This window comes from Aquarana catesbeiana, linkage group LG09, assembly GCF_042186555.1.
Source record: "Aquarana catesbeiana isolate 2022-GZ linkage group LG09, ASM4218655v1, whole genome shotgun sequence".
Taxonomy (NCBI): domain Eukaryota; kingdom Metazoa; phylum Chordata; class Amphibia; order Anura; family Ranidae; genus Aquarana; species Aquarana catesbeiana.
This window is the reverse complement of record NC_133332.1, coordinates 152,990,454-153,015,631: the sequence shown is the minus strand read 5'-3', so window position 1 is coordinate 153,015,631 and position 25,178 is coordinate 152,990,454. Positions and strand designations below refer to the sequence as shown.

At 40.1% G+C, this 25,178-nt stretch overlaps 1 protein-coding gene across 1 annotated transcript in view; it reads right to left on the bottom strand.

The window, feature by feature from the left end:
- MAMLD1 (mastermind like domain containing 1) overlaps window positions 1-25,178 on the bottom strand; it is a 291,944-nt gene that overhangs the window by 92,746 nt on the left and 174,020 nt on the right. Inside the window, exon 2 of the mRNA XM_073599274.1 lies at window positions 22,955-24,637. Within this exon, the coding sequence (XP_073455375.1) occupies window positions 22,955-24,637 (1,683 nt within the window). The remainder of the gene's footprint in view (window positions 1-22,954; window positions 24,638-25,178) is intronic.

Sequence of the window (25,178 nt, the reverse complement as noted above, 5' to 3'; positions counted from 1 at the left end):
CTATGACCAGCCTAAAACTGAAGCAGACAGAAAGAATCTAAAGCAGCGGTGAATAGTAACCAATCAGCTTCTAGCTTCAGCTTGTTTAGTTAAACTCTGAAAATGAAAGCTAGAAACGTATTGGTTGCTATGCAAACCGATCCAGATTCTGGGTGCTTTAGTATTAGTAAATTCCCCTCAATGCTCTTGATGATCATATGATGCAGTTTGCAAATGTAATCATCTGATCCTTGAATAGGTTGGCTAAGCACTAAGTTATCCAATAATGTATTGCTGGCCTGGTCATCTAGCCGCAAGAAGTATACAAGATTTAACATTCTTCTTTTTTTTAACAGAAGTACATTTCAGTAGTTTTGGATAATTAAAAGCATAGTTACATTTTACAGAGATTGTAAAATGGGCTCTTTACAGTCCATTAAACAACTGGAAAGCTTGTATATAAGAAACATATACATTTTAAATCTTACTTTCAGATGTATAAAATAAAGGAGTGTGTCTATGATCAAAATGTAAAATCTTATATTCATTTCTACATTGTATTTTAAGCGGTGTTCCACCCGCAATTTTTTTTTTTCAAAGTCAGCAGCTACAAACACTGTAGCTGCTGACTTTTATTAAGGACACTTACCTGTCCAGGCAGCCCGCGATGTCAGCCCCCCGAGGCTGATCCGTCCATCGGATCGGGTGCAGGCACCGCCATTCTAACTAAGGGAAACTGGCAGTGGAGCCTTGCGGCTTCACTGCCCATTTCCTACTGCGCATGTGCGAGTCGCACTGCGCTTTGTAAATGGCCAGCTATCTTCTGGGACACACACAGGTCCCAGGAGACAGCGGGGGGGGGGGGGGCTCGCCACACAAAAAGGATATGATGCCCTGGAGCAGATGGATCGGAAGTACACTATGTACTTCATAAAGAGGTACGATAGAAAAAAAAAAGTTTTAATATCCAAAAACGAGGGGTGGAGAGGTAGTCTTTCGTTTAAGACTACCTCTAAAAAGTGGGAGGAACTCCGCTTTAAATAATTTCTAGCCTACACCTATTAACCTGAACAATCTTAAAGGGGCTGTAAAGGCAGAAGTTTTTTTTCTTAATGCATTCTATGCATTGAGATAAAAAGCCTTCTGTGAGCACCTCTGTCTGAATATTCACTGGCCAGCAGGAGACCCATACCATTGGAGATCTGAGTCCGACACTGGAAGTAAGGACTCCTGGAAGCAGCGCAGCACCGCCCACATCACAACACCTGCACTGCTGCCTCAAGGAGACTGGAGACACTAGCCCTCTGCTTCCCACTGCTGATCAGTGGAGGTCTTCGGGGGAAAGACTGAGGGGGACACCTTCTACAGTGAGTGGTCACCTCAGCATCCTGGGGACTGGTGAGAGGGCTATTAGCCCATTGCTGATACTGCTAGCAGTGACTGAGCCACTGAATGCAGGTCACCATATGTACCCAATTCATACTGTACACATACTGCACTCTATACCACACTTTTTCCAAACCTAGACTGCACGTATACCAACCCTTTACCGGATTATACTGAACCTTTATCGCATCTGAACCAGATCCACCTTGCACCTGTGCCAAGACTATACTGTACTTATATTGTATGCAGGTTAACAGACAGTCAATAAAGGAGAAGTATAGTCAAAGCTTTTTTGGCTATACTTCTCTTATGGATCACAGCAGTGCAGTTCGTTCTGCACTCCTGTGACCCGTTTTCAACCGACAACAGGGTGCCTAGGACTTTGGGGAAATTCTGCTTTGAAATATTTGGTTTTGGCACTGCAGCAGATAAAAGGAAATCCCCGTTTTTGTTGCATGCTGATCAAATTACCAGGACTTAGTCTATGCATGTAATTTTAAAACCGGTAGGAGGTACAAATTAGATACACCTTGCATCTGTTTGTCGGCCCTAGTTGTTCAGGTTTTACCACAAATTGACTATGAACCAATCTCAGTCATGATTTCATTACAAATACAGTTTACCATAAAGTCTCAGCCCAGACTTCTGTATCATGAGGTTTATCACACCTCAGGATCACAGAGAGAATTTGTTTGGAAGATGATAAAGAATATTGATTCTGTAATGCCACTGCACCTTCGTGTCCACCTCAGAAAACAGAACTTTTAATATTACGTAGACATCCTACCATAAAAGAAAATATAAACTCCCTTATTCTGCCTCTGTATGTGTTAGCCAGAAATACTACTTTTTGTTTTTCTTAATCATCGGCACTAAACATATATCTCATATTTTTTTCCAGCCAGGCATGCAAATACATATGATCCATGCCCTTTAATTGTAACATATTACTTTTGTAGTTGCTTGATGGCGGCATATTTAAGATGAATTGACATTGATGATTAATAGCTTCCCAGACCACAAGAAATAGATTTAAGATTAAAGAGTGAGCTATGAAGGCAGATATTAGCTTACAATTCCAATTCCATCTTCACTTTAGTACAGGAATCCATCAGGGAAACCTCACACTTAAGCCTGAGGGATTCTGGGAGAGCTCTCCTGATTTGACACAGCCCTGCAATACAGATGTCTTTTCATTGCCCCTTCTAATAGCATCTGGCCCTGGAGGGGAAATATTAAGCTTTGATATTCATATTAAAAAATTGTGTGAGAAAATATAATGGCTATTTGATATCTTGTTTCACATTCCACTTATACAATATGGGGCCAAATTCCACTCTATACTGATGAGACCCAGAAGGCTAAGCCAGCTGCCTGAGATTTTCTGACATATTGGTTTATACACTCAACAAGCATGGGGGACAGCATGATTAAATGTGGCGAATAGAACTGTGATCTGCATAAACACAATTTTCCAATAAAAAAAAAACATGCTAAACACTTAAAACTAAGGAAACTACAGGCATACCTCACTTTTAAGTACACAATGGGGTTTATTTACTAAAGCTGGAAAGTGCAAAATCAGGCTCACTTCTGCACAGAAACCAATGAGCTTCCAGGTTTTATTACCAAAGCTTAATTGAACAAGCTGGGGTTAGAAGCTCATTGGTTGCTATGCAGAAGGGAGCCTGATTTTGCACTTTCCAGCTTTAGTAAATAAACCCCATTGTGTACTTAAAAGTAGGGTATGCCTGTATAATGGTTTGGGGTCAATTATTATATTTTTTAAAGTTAAGAAGTTGTTAAAATTATGTTTTATATTTGTTTTTTCTATATGTATACATTTTGGTTTAACAAATAAACAATCAATGCATGACAGAGAATTTCAGAATCGGTATTGTTAACTAAAAAAAGATAGCACAGAGCTCCTGTGTCTATAGCCTCATAGCTGTATATCTGCAGTGTGTGATTTAAGGCACTGCTGCCCCTAATTATTAGTCTCAGGAGACTTATGCCGTGTACACACGAGCGTTTTTTCCGTCGGAATAAACTCTGAAGGTTTCTCTGACGAAATTACAACGGAATTCGGCTCAAGCTGTCCTTGCATGCACACGGTCACACTAAAGTCCGACCGTCAAGAGCGCGGTGACGTACAACACGTACGACGGGACTAGAAAAAGGAAGTTCAATAGCCAGTAGCCAATAGCTTCCATCTCGTACTTGCTTCAGAGCATGCGTCATTTTTGGTACGTCGGAACAGCATACAGACGAGCGGTTTTCCTGATAGGAATTGGTTCCATCTAAAAAATTAAGAACATCTTCTCTTTCTAGGTTCGTCAAAATTTTCTACGTAAAAAGTCCGATATGACATACACACGGTCGGAATATACGATGAAAAGCTGCCGTCGGACTTTTTCTGTCAGATATTCCGCTCGTGTGTACATGGCTTTAGAGTGAGTTTTTGTGATGTTACTACTGTGCTGCTCATTGTTCTCCCTGTTAGAGGCTTTTATATGAGGAAGCAAAGCCCTGCCTCTATCAAAATGGCTGCTTCCACACAGTGCAGAGCAAGGCCTGATAAGTCAGTAGTGGTGAAAATATTAGCTACAGGGAGCCACTGATAATACTGGTGACTAATCTTTTGCCCCGTGCCTGCTTTCTTTTGTGGAAGGGGGTCACAGCTTCTCAAGTTCAGTTCCTTCCAAATTTCTACTTTTGCTGTAAAAAAAAAGGAATCCATGGGTCTTTGCAAAGAACTACCTGCTTCTTTTTATGCTGAAACTAACAAGGATTCCACTCACTGTCCTCTTCTTGAGTGGGAAGGTCTTTTTGCTATAGTCACATGATCAGTACCGGGAGTTGACTTAAATAAATAGACAGAGCTGTTCACATTAACAGGGAAAAACTTTTCTGGGGGAGCAGGAAACAACATTTCTGCGGGGATCTGGGCCCCAATATTTTATAGAATGTCCGCATACAAGAAAGCCTTGCTTATTGTTGTTGGGTGCAGATTAAAAAAAAAAAAGTTGTTTCAACACTAATTTGTAAGAAAGCAAGTATAGCAGTTATACTGTCTGTTGCAAAGCCTTTTTCTTAACTACTGGTGACAATAGATTTGGCAAGAATGTATTCACAGCTGAAACTCTTAGTAGCTAGAAAATAGGATTTTTCCAAGATTGGAACAAGAGTGGGCATATCTGTTGAATAAAAAATTAGAATATAAGCTCCTTGGGGATAGAACTGATAGAAGGAACTCAGTGTTCTTGGAAAAAGCCCAAAAAACAATGACTAAAATACATGACAAACATAAAAAATAATGTAAAGAGTAACGATTACCTTTTTAATAAAACAAGTAAATCGCAAAACTAACATACATGATGCTATTGCATACTGTACTGTGTATGACCTACTAAAAAACTATTTTAGTACCTTAATGGAAAAGAGTGGCAAGCTGTAATTCATACTTCTGTCATACATGAAAAGATAAAAGCAACATTCATAGATCGTTAACATTATGCATGGAATTCTTTTGCTTGCAGAGCTATTCTAGGATTCTGCTGGTGACATCTCTTACATCAAGCATTGCTGTTTAATCATCATAATTTTAGTCACGCTCATTCCCATAACAGCTGCTTTTATATTTGGCTGAAATGAAATCATTTTGTGCACTTGATTAAAAACATTTAAACGGGGTAATAAAAAAAATCTGGCCAACAGTAGCTCATTTGCTAGTTTACTTTTCAAAAAAACAACTTTTTAAATTCAACTTGAAGGATCTGCTGGTTTTATGTATGCAAGTAAGTAGCTGGGTAGCCCCAAATAGGCCAAAAGGCAGCCAAAGGGCAAATACTCTTTACTAAGCTGCAAATCCAGAGAAGTGATGTTGGTCCTGGGCTATGGTGTCATTGAACAATTCCAAGCTTATTGCCTTGACTTATCAGTTGCATAGCCTGATTTATTACATGTACTTACTTAGGTCTCTAAAGATAGCATATTACTGGTTTAGCGATCACTGGATGTTAGCAAGAACATAGGCTTAGTTACAGTTAAAACCTAAATAATGAATCACACCTTGTTATCTTTCTGGGTAGCCCAAAACCATCATGGTATGGTGTTTAACAGGTTTCTGCCTTAAAATGATTTAAAATACCTTTGTTTATAATACAGATGTTCTTCCAGCACACCAACTTCAGTGGTCCATGCTTGCATAGATGGGAAACTATCACATGTAGTTTATCAAAAGCATTCTCACTGGAACTCGCTCCACTAAGCAAAAGAGGAGGTGTGTCTGACCAAGTCTGTTATATTATGATGTGCAAATGAAAGTGTAGTCATACTGTGGTGCCAATTGGACTGCACAGTCATACTTAGACACAATTCACAACAGCTAAATCAGGAAAGTGGAGGTTGTTTGTATAATGTCTATCTGACTGAATATACTGTATATTTATGTGGATTCAACTTTAAATTTGATATAACTGGCCCTAAATCTCTGGGCAGGAAGGAGTAAAAAAGTTTGATGAGTAAATAAAGCCAAAATCCAGGAAACCTAAAAACCTTCCTTGGAGTGGAGCCGCTCAGGACCTGATATGGAGTGAAGTATGTCCATATCAGGTCCTGAGGGGTTTCAGCTCAGGTGACATTTCCTATTGTGAAAATATCTTCACTGTGATCAGTATTTCCTGAACCCTGACGAAGCTACAAGTGTGAAACGCGTTGGGTCAACTATCACCCTCTATTTTTGATCCGTATATTAAACTAGTTGTATTGTTATCCTCTTAACATGACAGATATATATATATGGGATGATAATAAATCAGGATAACTGAGCCGTCACTACACGATTTTATGTATGTCCAAAGGGAATATATTTTTCCCCAAAGAATTTTAATGATCAAATTGTAATAAAAAATCTGATTTTAAAGATATGACTTCTTGAAACTATATTCTTGAAAATATATTTTTCTATTTGTAGTTTTCTTTATCTCCAATCTGTAATGTTCTCAGGCATGGGTCACCAAAGAAATGTTAACTTGTTTTCCCTTTTTGGCAGCTAGGATCGTGTGCAGGTGTGTGTTCCTAACTTTTAAACAGCGTGGTCTCTGAAAGCTCTGGTCTTAACCAAGGCTTGTTAACAAATCAATGTGGTTCCCAGAACCCCAGTCATATGATTACCATGGGAGATATAACATGGTGATCACATGAAGCTTGGTAGGAAACAAATTTCTATTGACTGAAAAAAACGAAAAAACTTGGGCAGGGCATATATTACAACAGTATACCACATAAAAAAGCTTTATATATACTGTAAAAATTGTATGTGTCCCCATTAGGGAGATTCATCTCGATATTTGTACTGGTGCCCACTGTCATTAAAACAGAAGTAAAGGGAAATGTTAGTCCCCTATAACGAGAGGTAAAGGAGAGACTTTCAATAGAGAAACCTCTTCTGAGGACAACTGTCTAAGATGGGACTTCCCCTCACTTTTGGAGTCTTTCTATAATGTCCTGCTGCCCCTCTGTGACAGTTTTCCAAATTTTTTACAAATGTAAAAAAAACAACAAAAAAAAAAGAGTTTTTTTTACACTTCCCTAAACTCTCTATAACTAAAAAAAGTGGCTATACATATACTTTAATTGCTTTAGGACATTACAATGCTTTAGGCATTGTACTCTGGACAGGCGGCTCCTACAAGCACATCGATGTACCTGTATGTCACTGCCTGCTGCCGAGTTCATGGCATGTGCGTGCCCCCCACAATTCCCCCTGTGATTAGTTACTAGGATTTTGTCAGCAGGTCCCGGCCAATCACAGCCCAGAGCTCTGTATTGAGCCCTGTGTTGACAGAGGGAACAATCTCTTTGGTTCTTCTCCCTGCAACCCCCCTCCCTTAACCCCATGATTACCCTGAGATGTCAACCCCTTTCCCAGCCAGTGTCATTAGTAGAGTTACAGTGTGTAGTATTATCACTGATCACTGTATTAGTGTCACTTGTGATGTCAGTGTCAGTTCCCACCCAGTGTCAGTTAATGTCAGATTGCATGTCATACAATCCCACTTTAAGTCACTGATCACAGCCATTACTAATACAAAAAAATAAATAAATAAAAATTTCAGTATACCATAGTTTGTAGACACTATAACTTTTACACAAACTTTTACAAACGACTCCTACTTACCAAGGGAGGGAGACAACAGGAAGTGAGAGGAAATCTACCCCTAGGAAGGGACATTCACTCCTGTAATGCCGCGTACACACGATTGGTTTTCTCGTCGGAAAAAGATATGACGGCTTTTCCGACGGGATTCCGCTCAAGTTTGCCTTGCATACACACGGTCACGCAAAGGTTCGCTGAAATTACGACTGTCAAGAACGCAGTGACGTACAACACTATGGCGAGCCAAGAAAATGACGTTCAATGCTTCCGAGCATGCGTCGAATTGTTTCCAAGCATGCGTAGGGATTTTGCGCGTCGGAATTGCCACAGACGATCGCATTTTCGGATAGGAAATTTTCCCGACCGAAAAATTGAGAGCATGCTTTCAATCTTTTGCTGGCTGGAATTCCGCCAGCAAAAGACTGATGGAGTATACACATGGTCGCATTTTCCGACGAGAAAATCTCATCGGTCTTTTGCGGACCGAAATTCCGACCGTGTGTACGCGGCATTAGAGTTATTATGGGGAAAAGGTACCGCAAATGAAGCTTTATGACCAAGGCTTGTTTCCACAACATTCTAAAATTTTCAAAATCCAACTGTCATTGGGACAGAAAGTGAGGTGAAATCTTCTGAACAGGGACACAGACAGCAAAACAAACGTTATAGGGGTGTTAACCCTTTCCTATGCTGTCCAAAAAGCTTAAAAATAGTTTTTTGGCTGGAGTTACACTTAAAAAATGTACCTGTTCCGACTTACAAACAGATTCAACTTAAGAACAAACCTACAGACCCTAACTTGTTTGTAACCGCCTGTACACTTATTAGGATTGTTTTTACCAAAGACATGTAGCAGAATACATTTGGGCCTAAATTTATGAAAACATTTGATTTTGTTACATTTATTAAATGGATATGTTTTATAGCAGAAAGTAAAAGATATAGTTTTTTTTTAAATTTTCATTTCTTTTTGTTGTTTATATAATAAAAAATAAAAATAAAACCCAGCAGTGATCAAATACCAGCAAAAGAAAACTATTGGTGTGAAAAAAATTATCAGTTAAAGTAGCACAATGCATCTTCTTGTGAAAAAAGAGTAGCACAGTGCTAAATAGCAAAAAATGGCCTGATCATGAAGGGGGTAAAACCTTCCGGAGCTTAAGTGGTTACGCCCTTTTTAATTTTAAATGATATCATTCATATACAGTATTTTGTTTTGTTTTTTTATGGTAAGACCACATTGTCTTTAGGTATTATATAAAGGGATACATTAGGGTTCACTTTGGAACAATGTTTTGTTTGACGCGTTATCGCGCAAAAAGGTTTATACATAAGCGTATGCAAAACAGTATGAATGAATCATTTGTAACACTGGCTGGCACTAAGCTTAGTAGGGGAGGGACAAGACACATACTCCACAGTCTAATGCCGCGTACACACGGTGGGATTTTCTGACGGGAAATGTTGGATGTGAACTTGTTGTCGGAAAGTCCGACCGTGTGTATGCTCCATCGAACATTTGCTGTTGGAATTTCCGCCAACAAATGTTTGATAGCAGGTTCTCAAATTTTCCGCTAATGAAAGTCCGATTGTGTGTATGGGGCATTAGGGTTAGTGACATATATCCTTTGTGTTCCTTTGCTGTTAGGGACAGGAAACGTTTTTTTGGCCCTGTCTAATACTTATAGAAATGCACACAGTACTGGAGTAGTACCTGTTGCCATTACCACAATCCCAATGGTGGTTTCAGAAAAGAGGGACACGGCAGGAAATCCAGTACTGGGATAGCTTTATCCTCAGCTGCACAGCTGATCCAAGGGCTGCTAAAACTCTGGTTCTCCCACTGGGCAAAAGTTGATATAATTACACATAAAAGTACAAGTCGGCACATATCAGCTACTGCAAATAAAATGCAAACATTTGCATGTCACCTTGACTGTGTACATACAAGTGATTGTAAGCAAAGGTTCCTAAATTCTTCTTTTCCAATATGGTAAAGCACCTAAAAGCCTGTTCTTATGGGTTTATGTCACAACAGCTGTGTCTTTCCCTCTGCTTTGCTGTTTGCTGCAAGTATCAGATTTCATGTCTTTGTGTTCCCACTCCAACTGGCAGCTTTCCACATTCCTTTTCAGTACACAAGCTGCACCTCTTTCCATTAAATGGAGAAAAAAACCTGCTTCACTGAGAGATTTAAACTATCCCAGGCCTCTTACTACTAGCTAAAGAACATGCAACTATACAACAATGTGTACAGCAATTAAATAAATCTATAACCAAAACAAAGATTGAACCAGATTGTGTTGAAGAACAGTCCTGATCAAGCTGAGAGTCAGAGATGAAAATTGCATTTAATGTTACAATTCTTATTTTACAAGTAGAGAGAAGCAGATTGCTTACAGGGATGAACACAAGCAGTTAAAAAAAAATGTCTAAAATGATTTAAACCATTGGAGAAAAAACTTTACAGATGCCACCATCATAGAACATTTTCTGTTGATCATAAAGCTGGTTCCAAGTGCCCTGGCATTTGGGTCTCATGGGTTGCACTACACAATCAGTGACAGTTTTCATATTCTAAATGTTTACTTAAAGTGGAAATTCACTCTCCCAATCAACATAAATTATTTTTAATCCTTATGCTGCTAGCATTAGTAAATAGATAGGAAAGTATATTATATTTACTTATTTTAATCTTTTTTTTTTTTACATTTCTTCAGTTATTTCCTAGTTTCCTACCTTTGCAAATGATGTCATGCATCCCAAGAGTCTTCAGGAGGGGATAAGGGTTTTTTTCCTGTATGCATGCTTGAGCTAAGGGCAGGAAGTAAATGCTACGTGAATCATTTGCCCTTACTCAAGATGGCCATGGCCAGAAATACTAGAGGGTGATTTTCAAAGCAATTTCTCAGCAAAATAAAGCATGGAGACATGGATGGATGGCAGAGTTTGCTTTGAATAGCATTTTTGGTTTGTGGTGCTCAGATGCAGTGAAGATCCACTTCAATTATTATGTTTGCATGCTTTCATATTTTAAACAGATTTTTCTGGATCATATTTGTAAATTCATAAGAGATACACATGCGTGAATTACATTATCAACAAGCTGAAAAATGATCAATTTATGTCAAGTAGTGAAAACACACATCAGTACTGCGATCTCTCATTCATAGATTATTTCTGTCTTATTTAACAGTGTCAAACTGGGACTAAAATCAGCTCTGGTACATAGTACATCAAAACATATTTATGTAAGCAACCAGACTCTGTTAAACCACAAATACCTTTACTGCTTTTGTAAATCATTGATTATTGTGATGAAAGAAATGCAACTATCCAATGCCAGTGCAAAAATACCCTTACATCTCCTGCAAGATGTGCCAGCAATGGAGACTCTTGGTTATCTTGCTCCAACTCAGTTTGGGATTGCGAAGCAAGGAGTGTATCTGCTGGAATTTGTTGCATGAACCTGTCTTATCCTTTTCATGTAGTCGGACTAGCAGAATGCTTGCAGTAGAGAGGAGAAATACTGTGCACAATGTAACTTGTGAGCATGGGCAATGCTGAGTTCTATTTTGGCAGTCAGAGAGAAGAAATCTCTTCTGAAAGTTAGAGCCCCAAGAATGGACACCGCTAGCAGTATGCTACAAAGTTGTGATCTGTATACTGCAGCAGATAAATTTATACCTCCTTATGGACTGGAATACAATAAAACATTCAAACTTTATCCAGCATCGAATAAAAAGTGATTTATAGGATAAGAGAAGGTAAGGTAATATATATGATAAACAAGGTAGAAAGCACACCTGTGTAGATTGAAGTGTTTGCAACACAAGATTAGTCCAATAATCCCCAAATCCATATAAGAAAATTAAAACAAGTTGCCACACAAACTTCTTTAATAATTGAGCCAAGTTTGTTACATTGTCATAAAAATTGCCCACAGTTTTGAGCCCGTAACGACCCTTTGTTACAGTTATTAAAGAAGAAAAAAAACCTATATATATATATACACACAGTATCTCACAAAAGTGACACATTTTTGTAAATATTTTATTATATCTTTTCATGTGACAACACTGAAGAAGTAAGTGAGTAGTTAGTGTACAGCTTGTATAACAGTGTAAATTTGCTGTCCCCCTCAAAATAACTTAATACACAGCCATTAATGTCTAAACTGCCGGCAACAAAAGTGAGTATACCCCTAAGTGAAAATGTCCAAATTGGGCCTGAATAGACATTTTTCCACCCCGATGTTATGTAACTTGTTAGTGTTACAAGGTCTCGGGTGTAAATGGGGAGCAGGTGTGTTAAATTTGGTGTTGTTGCTCTCACTCTCTCATACTGGTCACTGGAAGTTCAATATGGCACCTCATGGCAAAGCACTCTCTGAGGATCTGAAAAAAGGAATTGTTGCTCTACATAAAGATGGCCAATTCTATAAGAAGATTCCCAAGACCCTGAAACTGAGCTGCAGGCCCCACCATGGTTGAACAAAGAAGTTGAGTGCACGTGTTCAGCGTCATATCTAGAGGTTGTCTTTGGGAAGTAGACGTATGTGGGCTGCCAGCATTGCTGCAGGGGTTAAGGGGGGTGGGGTCAGCCTGTCAGTACTCAGACCATACGCCGCACACTGCATCCAAATGGTATGCATGGCTGTTGTCCCAGAAGGAAGCCTCTTCTAAAGATGAAGCATAAGAAAACCTGCAAACAGTTTTCTGAAGACAAGCAGAATAAGGACATGGATTACTGGAATCATGTCCTATGCTCTGCTGAGACCAAGATAAACCTATTTGGTTCAGATGGTGTCCAGCGTGTGTGGTGGCAACCAGGTGAGGAGTAAAAAGACAAGTGTGTCTTGCCTACAGTCAAGCATGGTGGTGGGAATGTCATGGTCTGGGGCTGCATGAGTGCTGCCGGCACTGGGGAGCTACAGTTCATTTAGGGAACCATGAATGCCAACATGTACTTTGACATACTGAAGCCAAGCATGATCCCCTCCCTTGGGAGACTGGGCCACAGAGCAGTATTCCAACATGATAACGAACCCAAACACACCTCCAAGACGACTACTGCCTTGCTAAAGAAGCTGAGGGTAAAGGTGATGGACTGGCCAAGCATGTCTCCAGACCACTATTGAGCATCTGTGGGGCATCTTCAAATGGAAGGTGGAGGAACGCAAGGTTTCTAACATCCACCAGCTCCATGATGCCATCATGGAGGAGTGGAAGATTACTCCAGTGGCAACCTTTAAAGCTCTGGTGAACTCCATGCCCAAGAGGGTTGAGGCAGTGCTGGAAAATAATAGTGGCCACACAAAATATTGACACTTTGAGCCCAATTTGGACATTTTCACTTAGGGGTGTACTCACTTTTGTTGTCAGCGGTTTAGACATTAATGGCTGTGTGTTAAGTTATTTTGAGGGGGACAGCAAATTTACACTTTTATACAAGCTGTACACTCACTACTTTACATTGTAGCAAAGTGTAATTTCTTCAGTGTTGTCACATGAAAAGATACAATAAAATATTTACAAAAATGTGAGGGGTGTACTCACTTTTGTGAGATACTGTACACGCACATGAACTTTAATGGCATCCTGTAGGGTTCAATATTGAGTTGGCCCACCCTTTGTAGCTATAACAGCTTCAACTCTTCTGGGAAGGCTGTCCACAAGGTATAGGAGTATGTCTATGGGAATATTTGACCATTCTTCCAGAAGCACAAACCATGGGTTTTTAAAATTAGAATTTTTTTTATTTGAATTGCTTAATTCTAGCATGGTTAAGTGAACTAATACACCTTTTAATGGAGGCCTCAAGAGAAATGGTATACCATGTTAAATTAAAAGGTGGAAATTTTACATGGTACTAAAATTATAGGAGCTCATTAAACTTCTTTTGGTATTAGAAAAAGTGCAATTTAGGGGGTAGAGGTAACTTTTCTTGAGTAACATGTTTTCTTTAGTTGTTTTTTTTTATCTAACTACCAGTTTCCAGGAGGGAAGCAAAATTGTTTTGCGAATATATCCTTTTTTAAATCTGGTTATTTCCTAAATGGTGCTGAATAGTATGCCAATGTGTTTTGTTTAAATTTCACAGGGCAAAATAAGATTACAAACTTTGTGTATGATTAAGTGATGAGAGTGTTTTTAATATTTTCCTCATTAGGATTTAAAATAAAACTAAATGATATGCTTTTGTCTCCAAAAATCCATACATATCCACTATTTAAAGCGGAAGTAAACTGCGCCATTTTTTATAAAAAAAAACATGAAAAGTAAAGGCATAATGTGCTAATATGCATAGCACAATAGAACATTATGACATACCTTAGAACGAAGCCCTGTACCGCTTCGGTCTCTGACAGATGCTTCCATCTTCATCCGGTCTTCCTTCCGAGTTTGTGTCCTCTGACCGTCCGATTGGCCGCGCCGCGATGACGTCACAGGGGTATACCGTCCCTTCAGAACGCATTCTTCAGTGACATCACCGGCTGCATGAAGTGTGAATATCTCCTAAACCGTGAAGGTTTAGGAGATATTCATATTACCTACAGGTAAATCTTATTATAGGCTTATCTGTAGGTACAAGCTTACAGAATGGGTTTACATCCACTTTAATGGCCATATAATCTATTTTCATTAAATTGTTTTATTGTATTTTTTTTACCTCCTTGTAACTTCCTCGGTGAGCACCAGAAGGTACTTTTTTAAGATAAGAACACGTAATTTAAAATAAGTTTCTTTTTTTAAACCAGATTTCAGTGTGATTTGAACAATTTTCTATTTCTTTTGTATGTTCTATAAATTTAGGAATACTTTTGGCTATACATTTTTGGATTGTTACATGTTTTTCTAGTTTTCTCTTTTTATGTAATGTATGATCTTTGAGACTACTCCCCTTCAGAACTAGTTGGGTATTCCCCTCTCTCCCTTTTCATGTTATAAACAAAGCAGTCTTAACCTTGATGCGGTGCTAAGATGTGTTAGGAGAAAGAGAAAAGAAAAAAAGATGAAATGGAAAAAATGTAAGTCCTAATAGTGATACTGTACTTGCATTAATGCTATGTTGGGACAATTGAATCAATATAATTCTGAGATTATGGTTTGGTTATTCTTAGAAGTGATGCATTGTGAACAATATTGCCAAAAGTACTTGGCATATAGGGAGAGGGAAATTTTCTTTGGTTTGTTGAGTTTACATGTAATTGCGAAGTATAAAAGTACCCATTCCCCATCGCCTAAGGCCTGATTCACACTTATGCATTTTTAGTGCTTTTTGCATTTTGCTGATTTGCACTACAGAACGTGTTGCATAGGAAACCATGGTAAATGGACTGTAGTGCAAATCTGCAAAATGCAAAAAGCACTAAAAATGCATAGGTGTGAATCAGGCCTAATAGGGTCCAATGAACTGCCACTGTTTATTTTTTCAGTGTCTGCCTTCTGGAGACTCCAATCTTCAGCAGAGAGGTAACTGGGAGAAGAGTAACTGTGCCATCTCTTGGAACACCATGCACGTGTGTATGTCATTGTGCAGGTGGCAGAATAAATCATACATCGTTCTCCTTCTTACCTTCTGACTTTGTTGCATGGAGTTGCCTGTGTGTCAAGAGGGGAGGTGAGAATTTTTCCTTATTTTTATCTTTGTAATGTAAATGAAGAGACTCATAAATGTGTGCATAACACATACACTATATTTAATATGTTGGATTTTGGGAACGTTTTCAAAATCCATCAACTTCATCTTAATAGCTGATCTTCATAACATTTAGTGATAGTGTGCATAGTTGTAAAGAAGTGCAAGAAAAAACTAGAGTAATCTGTAAAGTATGAATGTAAGCAAGTGCCTTTCAGGGCTGGGTCTGTTACTGGTGTTTGTTACTGGTTTCCAAGTGAGAAAATCAGCAAAGGGTCTCAGCGGTTAGCTGCAGGAGACAGCCCCTTATTTAAATGAATGATAAACTGCCACCTCTTGCAGCTAATTGCAGCCACACTTATGTTATCACTATGCTGCGATTACCTGCGAATGATTAGCAGACAGAATGGGGGTTAATTACTAAAACTAGAGAGCGCAAAATCTGGTACAGTTCTGCATAGAAACCAATCAGCTTCCAGGTTTTATCGCCAAAGCTTAACTGAATAAGCCAAAGTTAGAAGCGGATTGGCTACCATGCACAGCTGCACCAGATTCTGAGTGCTCCAGCTTTAGTAAATCTCCCCCTCTGTGTCCATGACTGATCACTCGCAGGTAATCACATGTAGCGATTACATGCAAATGGCTGCAACTAGTTGCGAGAGCCAGCAGCCTCCCATTACTTTCAATTGGGCTGCCTCCTGCAGCTAATCGACATCGCTCCCCGCCAATTTTCTTGCATCTACACGCTGTCAGGCCAAACGGAGAAAAAGCCACTTTCTAAGCTGGATGGAGCCTTCTAACAGTGAATGTGTATGTGCATCCATTAGAAGTGTCACTTAAGCCCAGCTGGCCATTTGTGTTTTGTCTGAAGTGGGTCTTTCATCAGGTGATAAATGGATGTCTTTATTATCTCATTCTTATGGTTTGACAACATTTTGGTGCCACTATACAGTGCTACCTGATGGCTGCATGGCCGTATTCCTATTTCTGTTATTTATGGGAACCCTCCCTGATTTGGGTTACCTTCAATGGCTGAGTGGACTAATTTATTTTCCTGGTAAAGTTTGAGGGGGACACATATTTTCCCTGGGAACATCATAAAGCTGGCCTTAAAGTGGAACTAATTCCAAACCCTTTTTTTTCATTTTGGATAGAGTAGCCAAAATTTATTATGCCTGCCACTCTTTTTCTATCTGTACCCCATTGGGGAAATTTCCCTTCACTTCCTCTCCTATAGGCAAAACAGGAAGTTCTCTCCAAAGTGAGAGAATCCTCTCAGACAGTTGTCACCAGTGTCCCCATTGAAGCTTTGGAAAGATCTTGGCTGCACTTGCAATTTAAGTTAAGCTTCTGCATCGTACTGGTTTTTATATGGTCTGGTATTTACTATCCTAACACTCATTGTAAAGGTAAAAAGATTGCCAAAATTTTGCTGTAGCAGCAGGAGCTACAAATTTAGGTTGGCACTGGCACCTTCCCAAGGGGTTTATCTTTTTGCTTTTGGGAGAAACATTTCACTTGGTTTCCTAAATGACAATAATGACATTGGCAAGGGGAATTTCACTTAATTTGCTAACACAAAAGTTACTTTGACATAAAGGCAAGTAAATGTAATGGTTTCTTAACATAACTTTTAGAATATTTAGTTCTCATTGGTCCAACATCTTCTGTCCTCATTCATTTCCTGTGTGAAAGAAGTACCCTTAAACAGCACCCTTTTATTTCCATGGGCAACTGTATAATATCTCCCAAAACTTCCCTGGCCTTCAAGTGAAGAGAAACATTTCGCTAGAGCAGTGTTTCTCAACTCCAGTCCTTAAGGCGCCACAACAGGTCATGTTTTCGGGCTTTCCATTATTTTGCACAGGTTATTTGATCAGTTTTGCTGCCTTAGTAATTACCATAGCCGTTTCATCTGAGGGAGATCCTAAAAACATGACCAGTTGGGGGCCTTGAGGACTGGAGTTGAAAAACAATTTCCCACAAGTCCCTTTGCTCCTGGTCACACCCAGGGAATTTACATTTCTCACATTCCCTTCCTCAGGAGTTTAGAGAGGCAACACCTGATTAGGAAGAAATAACCAGGCAAATGATGTACAGCCAGCTCAGAGGCCTGGGATGGAGCCTAATCGCACACAAGTTCCCTAGAACACCAAGCTACTGTGGGGATGCCCTCCCCATTTGCTGCCAGAGTAATCCAGGTCCAGGGTACTTGCCCATTGTTCTTGTATTCCTCTAGCTGTTCACTGGGGCTACTAGAGCTATCTTGGACTTTACTGTCAGAGGCACTTCTTATGAGGACAATTACAAGTGGCTGTGTTCTGAACTGTTTTACTGAAGTAGCAATTCTCGGGCTGACTCTCTGTTGTTATAGAGTACAGAGTTACAGAGACTATGCTCTATGCAGCCATATGTTACTCTGACTGAATCACAGAGACTTTGCTGTGAAGGGTTCAGATTTATGCATGTTCTTTGCCACCCAAAATGTTTTCATTATTGTGCAGTGTGTGCATATTTTTGCCACCCTGAACCTGTTTGTATTATTGCTTCTCAAACTGTTCATCTGTTTAGTAAACTGCAAGTTACAGTTACTCCCTGTGTTATCATTTAACTGATAACTTATCATGTTAAAGCATTTTTAGATGAACTCAAATTGGGTTGACTTGAAATTGTGAGGGAGCAGGAATATTTAATTTAATGTAACATTTTATGTGCAAACTGTTCAGATAGACCAGCACCCAAGACCTATTCAGGTTGTGCATGTCTAACGCAAGCTTTGGTTTTTCCAGGGTAGATCCAAATACATACTGTTCATTCACATTAATATAGAGCACTGAATCATTACTGTTTTTTTTTAAAACATATACCTATATAGAAATAAAATGACACTTGAATCTCATGTGTATTCCTCAATGAATGTAGTTTCGCATCTGCTAGAAAAGTGTTTTATTTCACTGTTTTTCCGTATGTTTCCTTTCAGTGTATGATACTCCAGTCGCAAAGCTATTCTGGTACTTATCCCTAAAATTTGCTTCCTTCCTGACCTTTGTTAAAGTGGAATTCCAGTCAAGTACTAACTTAGGCTAAATCTACTCCCATCCTCATTCTAAGACAATTCTATCTATCCTGTAAAGAGAAAATGTCTATACTTACCTATTCTTAAGCCAGCTTAGTCTTGTCGCATGATCGGTGGCCAGCACCGGCTTCAGTGTAGAAGAGAGAGACGACTGCAGTGCCTGAGCAATGATGTCACTTATAGGTTTATTATGGGGCAGCCATTGTAGGCTATCCCTCCTCTACACTGAAGCCAGCACTGGAAGACGGTGATGTGACCAGACCAGAGTGGCTTCAGAATAGGTGAGTATACGCATCTTTTCTTTGACAGGGTAGATAGAATAGTCTTATGCCCCGTACACACGATCGGATTTTCCGACAACAAATGTTGTATGTGAGCTTGTTGGCTGAAAGTACAACCGCGTGTCTGCTCCATCGAACATTTTTTGTCAGACTTTCCGCCAACAAATGTTGGCTGGCAGGTTCTCAAATTTTCCACCAACAAAACTTTGTTGTCGGAATTTCCGATCGTATGTACACAAGTCCGACGCACAAAAGTTCATGTTCGGAATCAAGCAGAAGGAGCCGCACTGGCTATTGAACTTCCTTTTTCTCAACTCGTCGTACGTCTTGTTCGTCACCACGTTCCTACATTCATAACTGTTCGCCAACATTTGTGTGACCGTGTGTGTATGCAAGACAAGTTGAAGCCAACAACCTTCAAACAAATTTCCACGTTTTTTTTGTCGGAAAGTCCGATCATGTGTACAGGGCATAAGAATGGAGGTAGGAGTAGATTTTGCCTTAGTTCGAATTTGACTGGAATACCACTTTAAATCCAGAGTGAGCTGAGTACTTGAGAAAAATTTAGATAACTTTCCATTGTGTAAAGTATCAGTCTTGGAAGATCTACAAGTGTGGTGAAGCCTTTAAATTCTGAACAACTGCACTTGAAAAAAAATTTAAAATCTGTGTTGCATGGATAGGGCTTTTAAGAAGATGCATATACAGTAATTGAATCTCTAAAAGTTACATGTATGACCAGAGTTATCATTAGGCAATTAAGCTATGTGCATAGAAATGGCAGAAGTTAGACTTTTTTTCTTAATCATGATGTTAAACACTTTCCTTTTATCAAGTGGAAATTTAGCTCATAAGATTATTAGTAAGTTTGCATAACATGCTACATTGTAAAAGGACCAGAAGGATAATATTCAGATTTTAAGAAGTGTCTACTATGGGCTGCAGCCCTTAACTGCTTGCTGACCAGCCGCTGCAGTTATACTGCAAAAGGTTGGCTCGGCTGCACGAATATCTGTAGGTGTACTGTGGGCGATTGATGTCCACAGGCTGCCCACGATCGGTCCCCACAGAGACAGAATGGGGATCTGCCAAAGTAAACAAAGCAGATCTCCGTTCTGACAGGGGATGACACAGAGATCCCGTCTTTCTGCTATACAGGAAGATGGATTTGTGTGTTGTCCCAAGCAGCCCATCCCCCATACAGTTAGTAAACACACCCAGGAACACATTTAACCCCTTCATTGCCCCTGATGTTAACCCCTTCCCTGCCAGTGTCATTAGTACAATGTCAGTGCATATTTTTAGCACTGATCACTGTAATAATGTCACCGATTCACAAACAGTGTCAAAAATGTCAGTTAGGTGTCCGGTCTGTCTGCTGCAATGTCGCAGTCCCACCATTACTAGTAAAAAAATAATAAAAAAATAATAAAAATGCCATAAATCTATCCCCTATTTTGTAGACGCTATAACTTTTGTGCAAACCAATCAATATACACTTATTGGGGTTTTACCACAAATATGTAGCAGAATACAAATTGGCCTAAACTGATGAAGAAATTAGATTTTTTTTTGTTTTATAGCAGAAAGTCAAAAATATATTTTTTTTTTTCAAAATTGTCAGTCTTCTTTTGTTTATAGCGCAAAAAATAAAAACCGCAGAGGTGATCAAATACCACCAAAAGAAAGCTCTATTTTTGGGAAAAAGGACAACAATTTTATTTGGGTACAGCGTTGTACGACCGCGCAATTGTCAGCTAAAGTAACGCAGTGCCGTATCGCAAAAAATGGCTTGGTCAGTAAGGGGGTAAATCCTTCCAGGGGGTTAGTGTATTTGTAGGACCATTAAAAAAGCAATACATGCACACTTACCTGTCCATTCACACCAGATGTGGTGGGACTGTGCTGGGCGGTTATCCCAGCGCAGGCCCACCGCGTGACAAGGCAATATGCCTTATCTCCTGTTTGCCAGGTTCACGCCATGATGCAGAGAAAAAAGGTACTGCCCAGAGAGCCGCAGGTGGTGTATACAGCTGCCCATACAAGTGAAAGGCTGTAGGTGGCCACACTTGTGTAAATGCAGATTGTTTGTACATCAGTGTTTACCCACCACCTGTGGCTTGCTAAGCATGGAAAAGTACCAGAGATTTTACAATAGAGGACTTTGCAGCCTCTAAAAGTCTATGTTCCTGAGACCTTATCCCTTTAAAGGCCCTACAAGTACAGAGAAATACCCTTTGATCTGCCTGAAATGCACCCAGCTCCTAAGTCCTGTTATGGGCTGACAACACCCAGCATTTTTGTCAACTCTGCTCAGTTGTTCTTTGAGAAACTACTCAAACCCTTCCTCTATTCATAAAATAGATACTATAGACCTGTTCATCCCAGAGCATGGTGCGGGAAACCCATATTCCGCACTTTTCCCAAACCACATTCAAAAGCCACTGCCCTTGTGATCTGCAACGGGTGTCAGTGAAATGCCAATGACACCCCAAATGCAGGTTGCAATCACAGTGCATTTACCTGCACTGGATTGCATGGTACTGTCTACTCCTCACCTCACTCCTTCAGTCTCCTCTCGCATTACTAACTTACTAACTGACATATCAGCATGGATGTCTCACCACTTCCTTAAACTAAATCTCTCTAAAACTGAGTTATTAATATTCCCCCCCGCCCGTGACCCCCTCCATGACTTTTCCATCAAAATCAACAATGCAACCATCAGTCCCTCCCGTCATGCCAGGGTACTAGGTGTAATCCTAGACCCTGACTTGTCATTTCAGCCTCAAATCCAATCGTTGTCAAAAGTTTGTAGAATTCCCCTCCGTAACATCTCTAAAATTCCTCCCTTTTTAACAAATAAAACCACCAAGCTCCTCATTCACTCCCTTTTTATCTCTGGCCTTGACTATTGCAACTCCCTTCTCATTGGCCTGCCTCTCCAGAGGCTATCACCTCTTCAGTCTATCATGAATGCTGCTGCCAGACTTATCCACCTTATCAACCGCTCAGTGTCTGCCAACCCTCTACTCCAATCCCTACACTGGCTCCCAATCATCCAGCGAATTAAATTCAAAATACTAACCACAACATACAAAGCCATTCACAACTCTGCCCCAAGCTACATCACCAATCTTGTCTCCAAATATCACCCAAATCGTCCTCTCCGCTCTTCTCAAGACCTCCTGCTCTCAAGCTCTCTCATCTCCTCCTCCCATGCTCATCTCCAGGATTTCTCCAGAGCCTCTCCCATCCTCTGGAACTCGCCACCTCAACCTGTCCGGCTATCCCCTACTCTTGCTCCTGTAAACTCATCTCTTTAGGAAAGCCTATCACATCTCCAACTAATCTTCTACCACTTCCAACAGCTCATTCCCCACAGTTACAACCTTTTGTACCACCTGCCCCAGCCTATTAGATTGTAAGCTCTTCTGAGCAGGGCCCTCTTAACCCTCTTGTATTTTATTGTATTATAACTGTATTGTCTCCCTTTTATATTGTAAAGCGCTGCGTAAACTTGTTGGCGCTATATACATTCTGTATAATAATAATAATACAGATGTACCATGTGATTTGACTGCACTGCGTTTTTTAAAGTAGTGCATGCACTACTTTTGGCACTGCAGTGCAATTTCAGCCCAAAACACACTGCACTCAAATTGCACAGAGATTGCAAAGGAATGCTACGCGTTCCTCCACGATTCCTGGTGTGAGCCGGCCCTAATTATTCTGCCTTGCAAGATAAGAACTAAGGGACTCTCACAGCCCAACTCCAAGCAATAAAATAACACAGGAAACTTGCACAGGATACAGGGCAGCTCTGGATTTCTGACACGATCAAAAGGTATTTTTTTTTGCACTTACTGAATAGGTATAACAAAACACTTTAATGCTATTAACAAACCAAAAAGTAGTAAATAGGCTAAGTTCAATGTTAAGGTTAATATACATTTTAAGGGCTTGTTCACCCAAGGTGCATTGAGCTACATTGATCGGCATTGATCAACGTAGGCTTAATGCAAGGACATTGAGAAAACATAGTTTTCAGTGTGCCCTATCCAAACCATACAAATGTGTTGATGTGCATTGCATAAAAAAGCATCATGTCTATATTTTAATGCAACACACAAAAATATGCTGCAACACACAGCAGCACACTGCAATGCATTCTTGTTCATGGAGTTAACAGAAGTGGTTTTTGTTAACTTTAAATATAGTTAAAGAAAAAAGGGTACCCCAACGCCAGTCCGCTGGCGTGCATGAATTTCAAAAGTGCGAAAAGTTGACTTGCTGTAAGCTACAATTATGTAAACCCAGCCCTGCTTATGCTACATTATTTTAGTGCAGCTTAAGTCAAAGTAATCTTCCTTCATCTTGCTTTTTTCTGTCAAACTACTGCATTTGTATAATTAGAAAAAAGCAGATTACCTGACGGGGCTGACCAGGCAAACCACTGGTCTGCATTTGTCTCTGCATTCGGGAAGGTTGCATTAACTGACGAATCTGTTGCTGGAGAAATTGATTGTTGCTGACTTGCTGGGACTGTTGCACTGCTGAGGACTGGTGTTGCTGCTGCTGCTGCTGCTGTTGCTGCTGCTGCTGCTGCTGAAGATAATGGATTAATCCAGGGTTTGATGACAAATTCATTTTTTGTCCAGCAGAATCGGGTGCAAAGTGGGACAGTGGTTTGGTGTTGTTAAAGGAAAACTGATCCACTGGGTTTTCAGAGACTATGCCAGTCTGCAAGCCATTTGATGGTTGCTGCATAATCATGTTCATGTTTTTTGGCTGGTTTGTGGACATCTGTTTGAAGAGAGTGCTCTGTAAGCTTGACTGGCTGCCTGCAGGAGTGAGATTAGACATCAAGGTGTTCTGTGGACTAAATGGCTGTTGATGTAAGGCTGGGCTTGAAAGCTTCTCTGGTTGATAGGGCGGAGAAGGTCCAGCATTGGCAGATGCCATATTTGGCACCATATTGTTTTGGGGACTTTTAATTGTATTTCCTGGTATGTTGCTTGATGTTATATTCTGTAACATGGAATTCTGTGGACTAAATGGCTGCTGGCTTAATGCTGGACTTGCAATCTTTTCTGAGCCATAAGGTGGAGAAGGCCTGCTGGTAGGATTACTGGTAGAAGACATACTTGATAACAGTGTACTCTGTGAACCTTGTACAGCATTTCCCTGCAAACTGCTTGCATTCATGCTGGGTACCATGACATTTTGTGGACTAAAAGGTTGCTGAGGAGAGGATCCAGGCCTGTATGGTGGTGAGAGTCCTGTCGGTGAAATTGTTGGCCAGTTACTTGTCGGCACTTGCTGCTTGGCTGATGATCCTTGTTTACTGGCAGCCAGCTGTTTAAGCTGTTGAGCGTGCCAATTTCCTCCAGGCATATTAGCCATTGATGAAGGTAATATAGACTGTGTTTGACTCTTATTCTGAGCTGTAGAGACAGGTGAGGGAACAGGTTTGTTTGGTGGAGGAATGGGATAGTTTGTTCCAGTAGATGATGGTCTAATCTGTGGGGAACCGGCACTGGCAGAACTGCATCCACTAGTGAAATCTTTGTTGGAGATATTTTCCAAGTGAGCGGATTGTGGGGAGGACAGATTTGGAGTTGTACTCAAGGCTGGTTGTGAATGACTTATTACAAGTGGTTCATCTGGCTTACCTCCCAAAATCTTCTCAAGGTCCAGATCATTTGGAGATGGATCAGGCATTTTAGTTAATTCTTCCAACAGGTCCTGTAGTTCTTGGTCCACAGTCTGTAGATTGTTATTTTTTTCTTCATATGGAACCTTTTGACCAATATCTGTGCTCTGTGATACAGAAAATGGGGAAGCCATTCCTCTCCCATTCATGTGGTTATTTTCCAGCAGAACTTGATGACCACCCACTCCCATAGATGAAGAGTTCTGGTTGGTGGAGAAAGGAGAGTGCTGCAAATCAGGACACGAAACACCTGAGTTGCTGCCTTGTGTTTGGCCCATGGGAAGTGTTACATCATCAAGACATAATCGCTTATTGTCATTTGAAAAAATTATATCATTTATACTTGAGGACACTGGAGAACTGTCTTCTTCCAGCTTTCTCTTTATGGATCCTTGTAGCTGAAAGATAAGATTAGACATCATTATGTTTACTTGTTAATGTTGTTTTCCTATACAATTCAAAATAAATACTCTAAAATTGATATATGAGGGGCTTGTTGTCTTGTCTACTGAAACTCAAAACAATCTGGGCTATTAGGGTGCAAAGAGACATGAAAATTGTGGTTACTACAAAATACCCAGTTAACATTTACCATATATTGCTCAGAGATAAAAATGGAATAGCTGCCATAGATTAGTACAGCCATTTTAACAACCAAGGTGCTGGATTCATCAGGGGTGCCTTGGCAAATTGCCTAGAAATTGCCCAAAACTCGTCCAACAATTGTCATAAAGCTGGCGGGTGGCTAGCTTGTCACAGGTTTTTAATGTGCAGCATTACAACTTTGGGACCAGCTGCTGGTGTTATAACCACTAATGATGTCATAGGTTGATAAGGAGAACATCCTTGTTTGCCCCTCCCTTGCCCCTCTTTGTCAGCACTGGGGTCATGTTAGTTGAATGAGGGAGAGAAACTGAGGAAGAAGAGAAATGCTAGAAT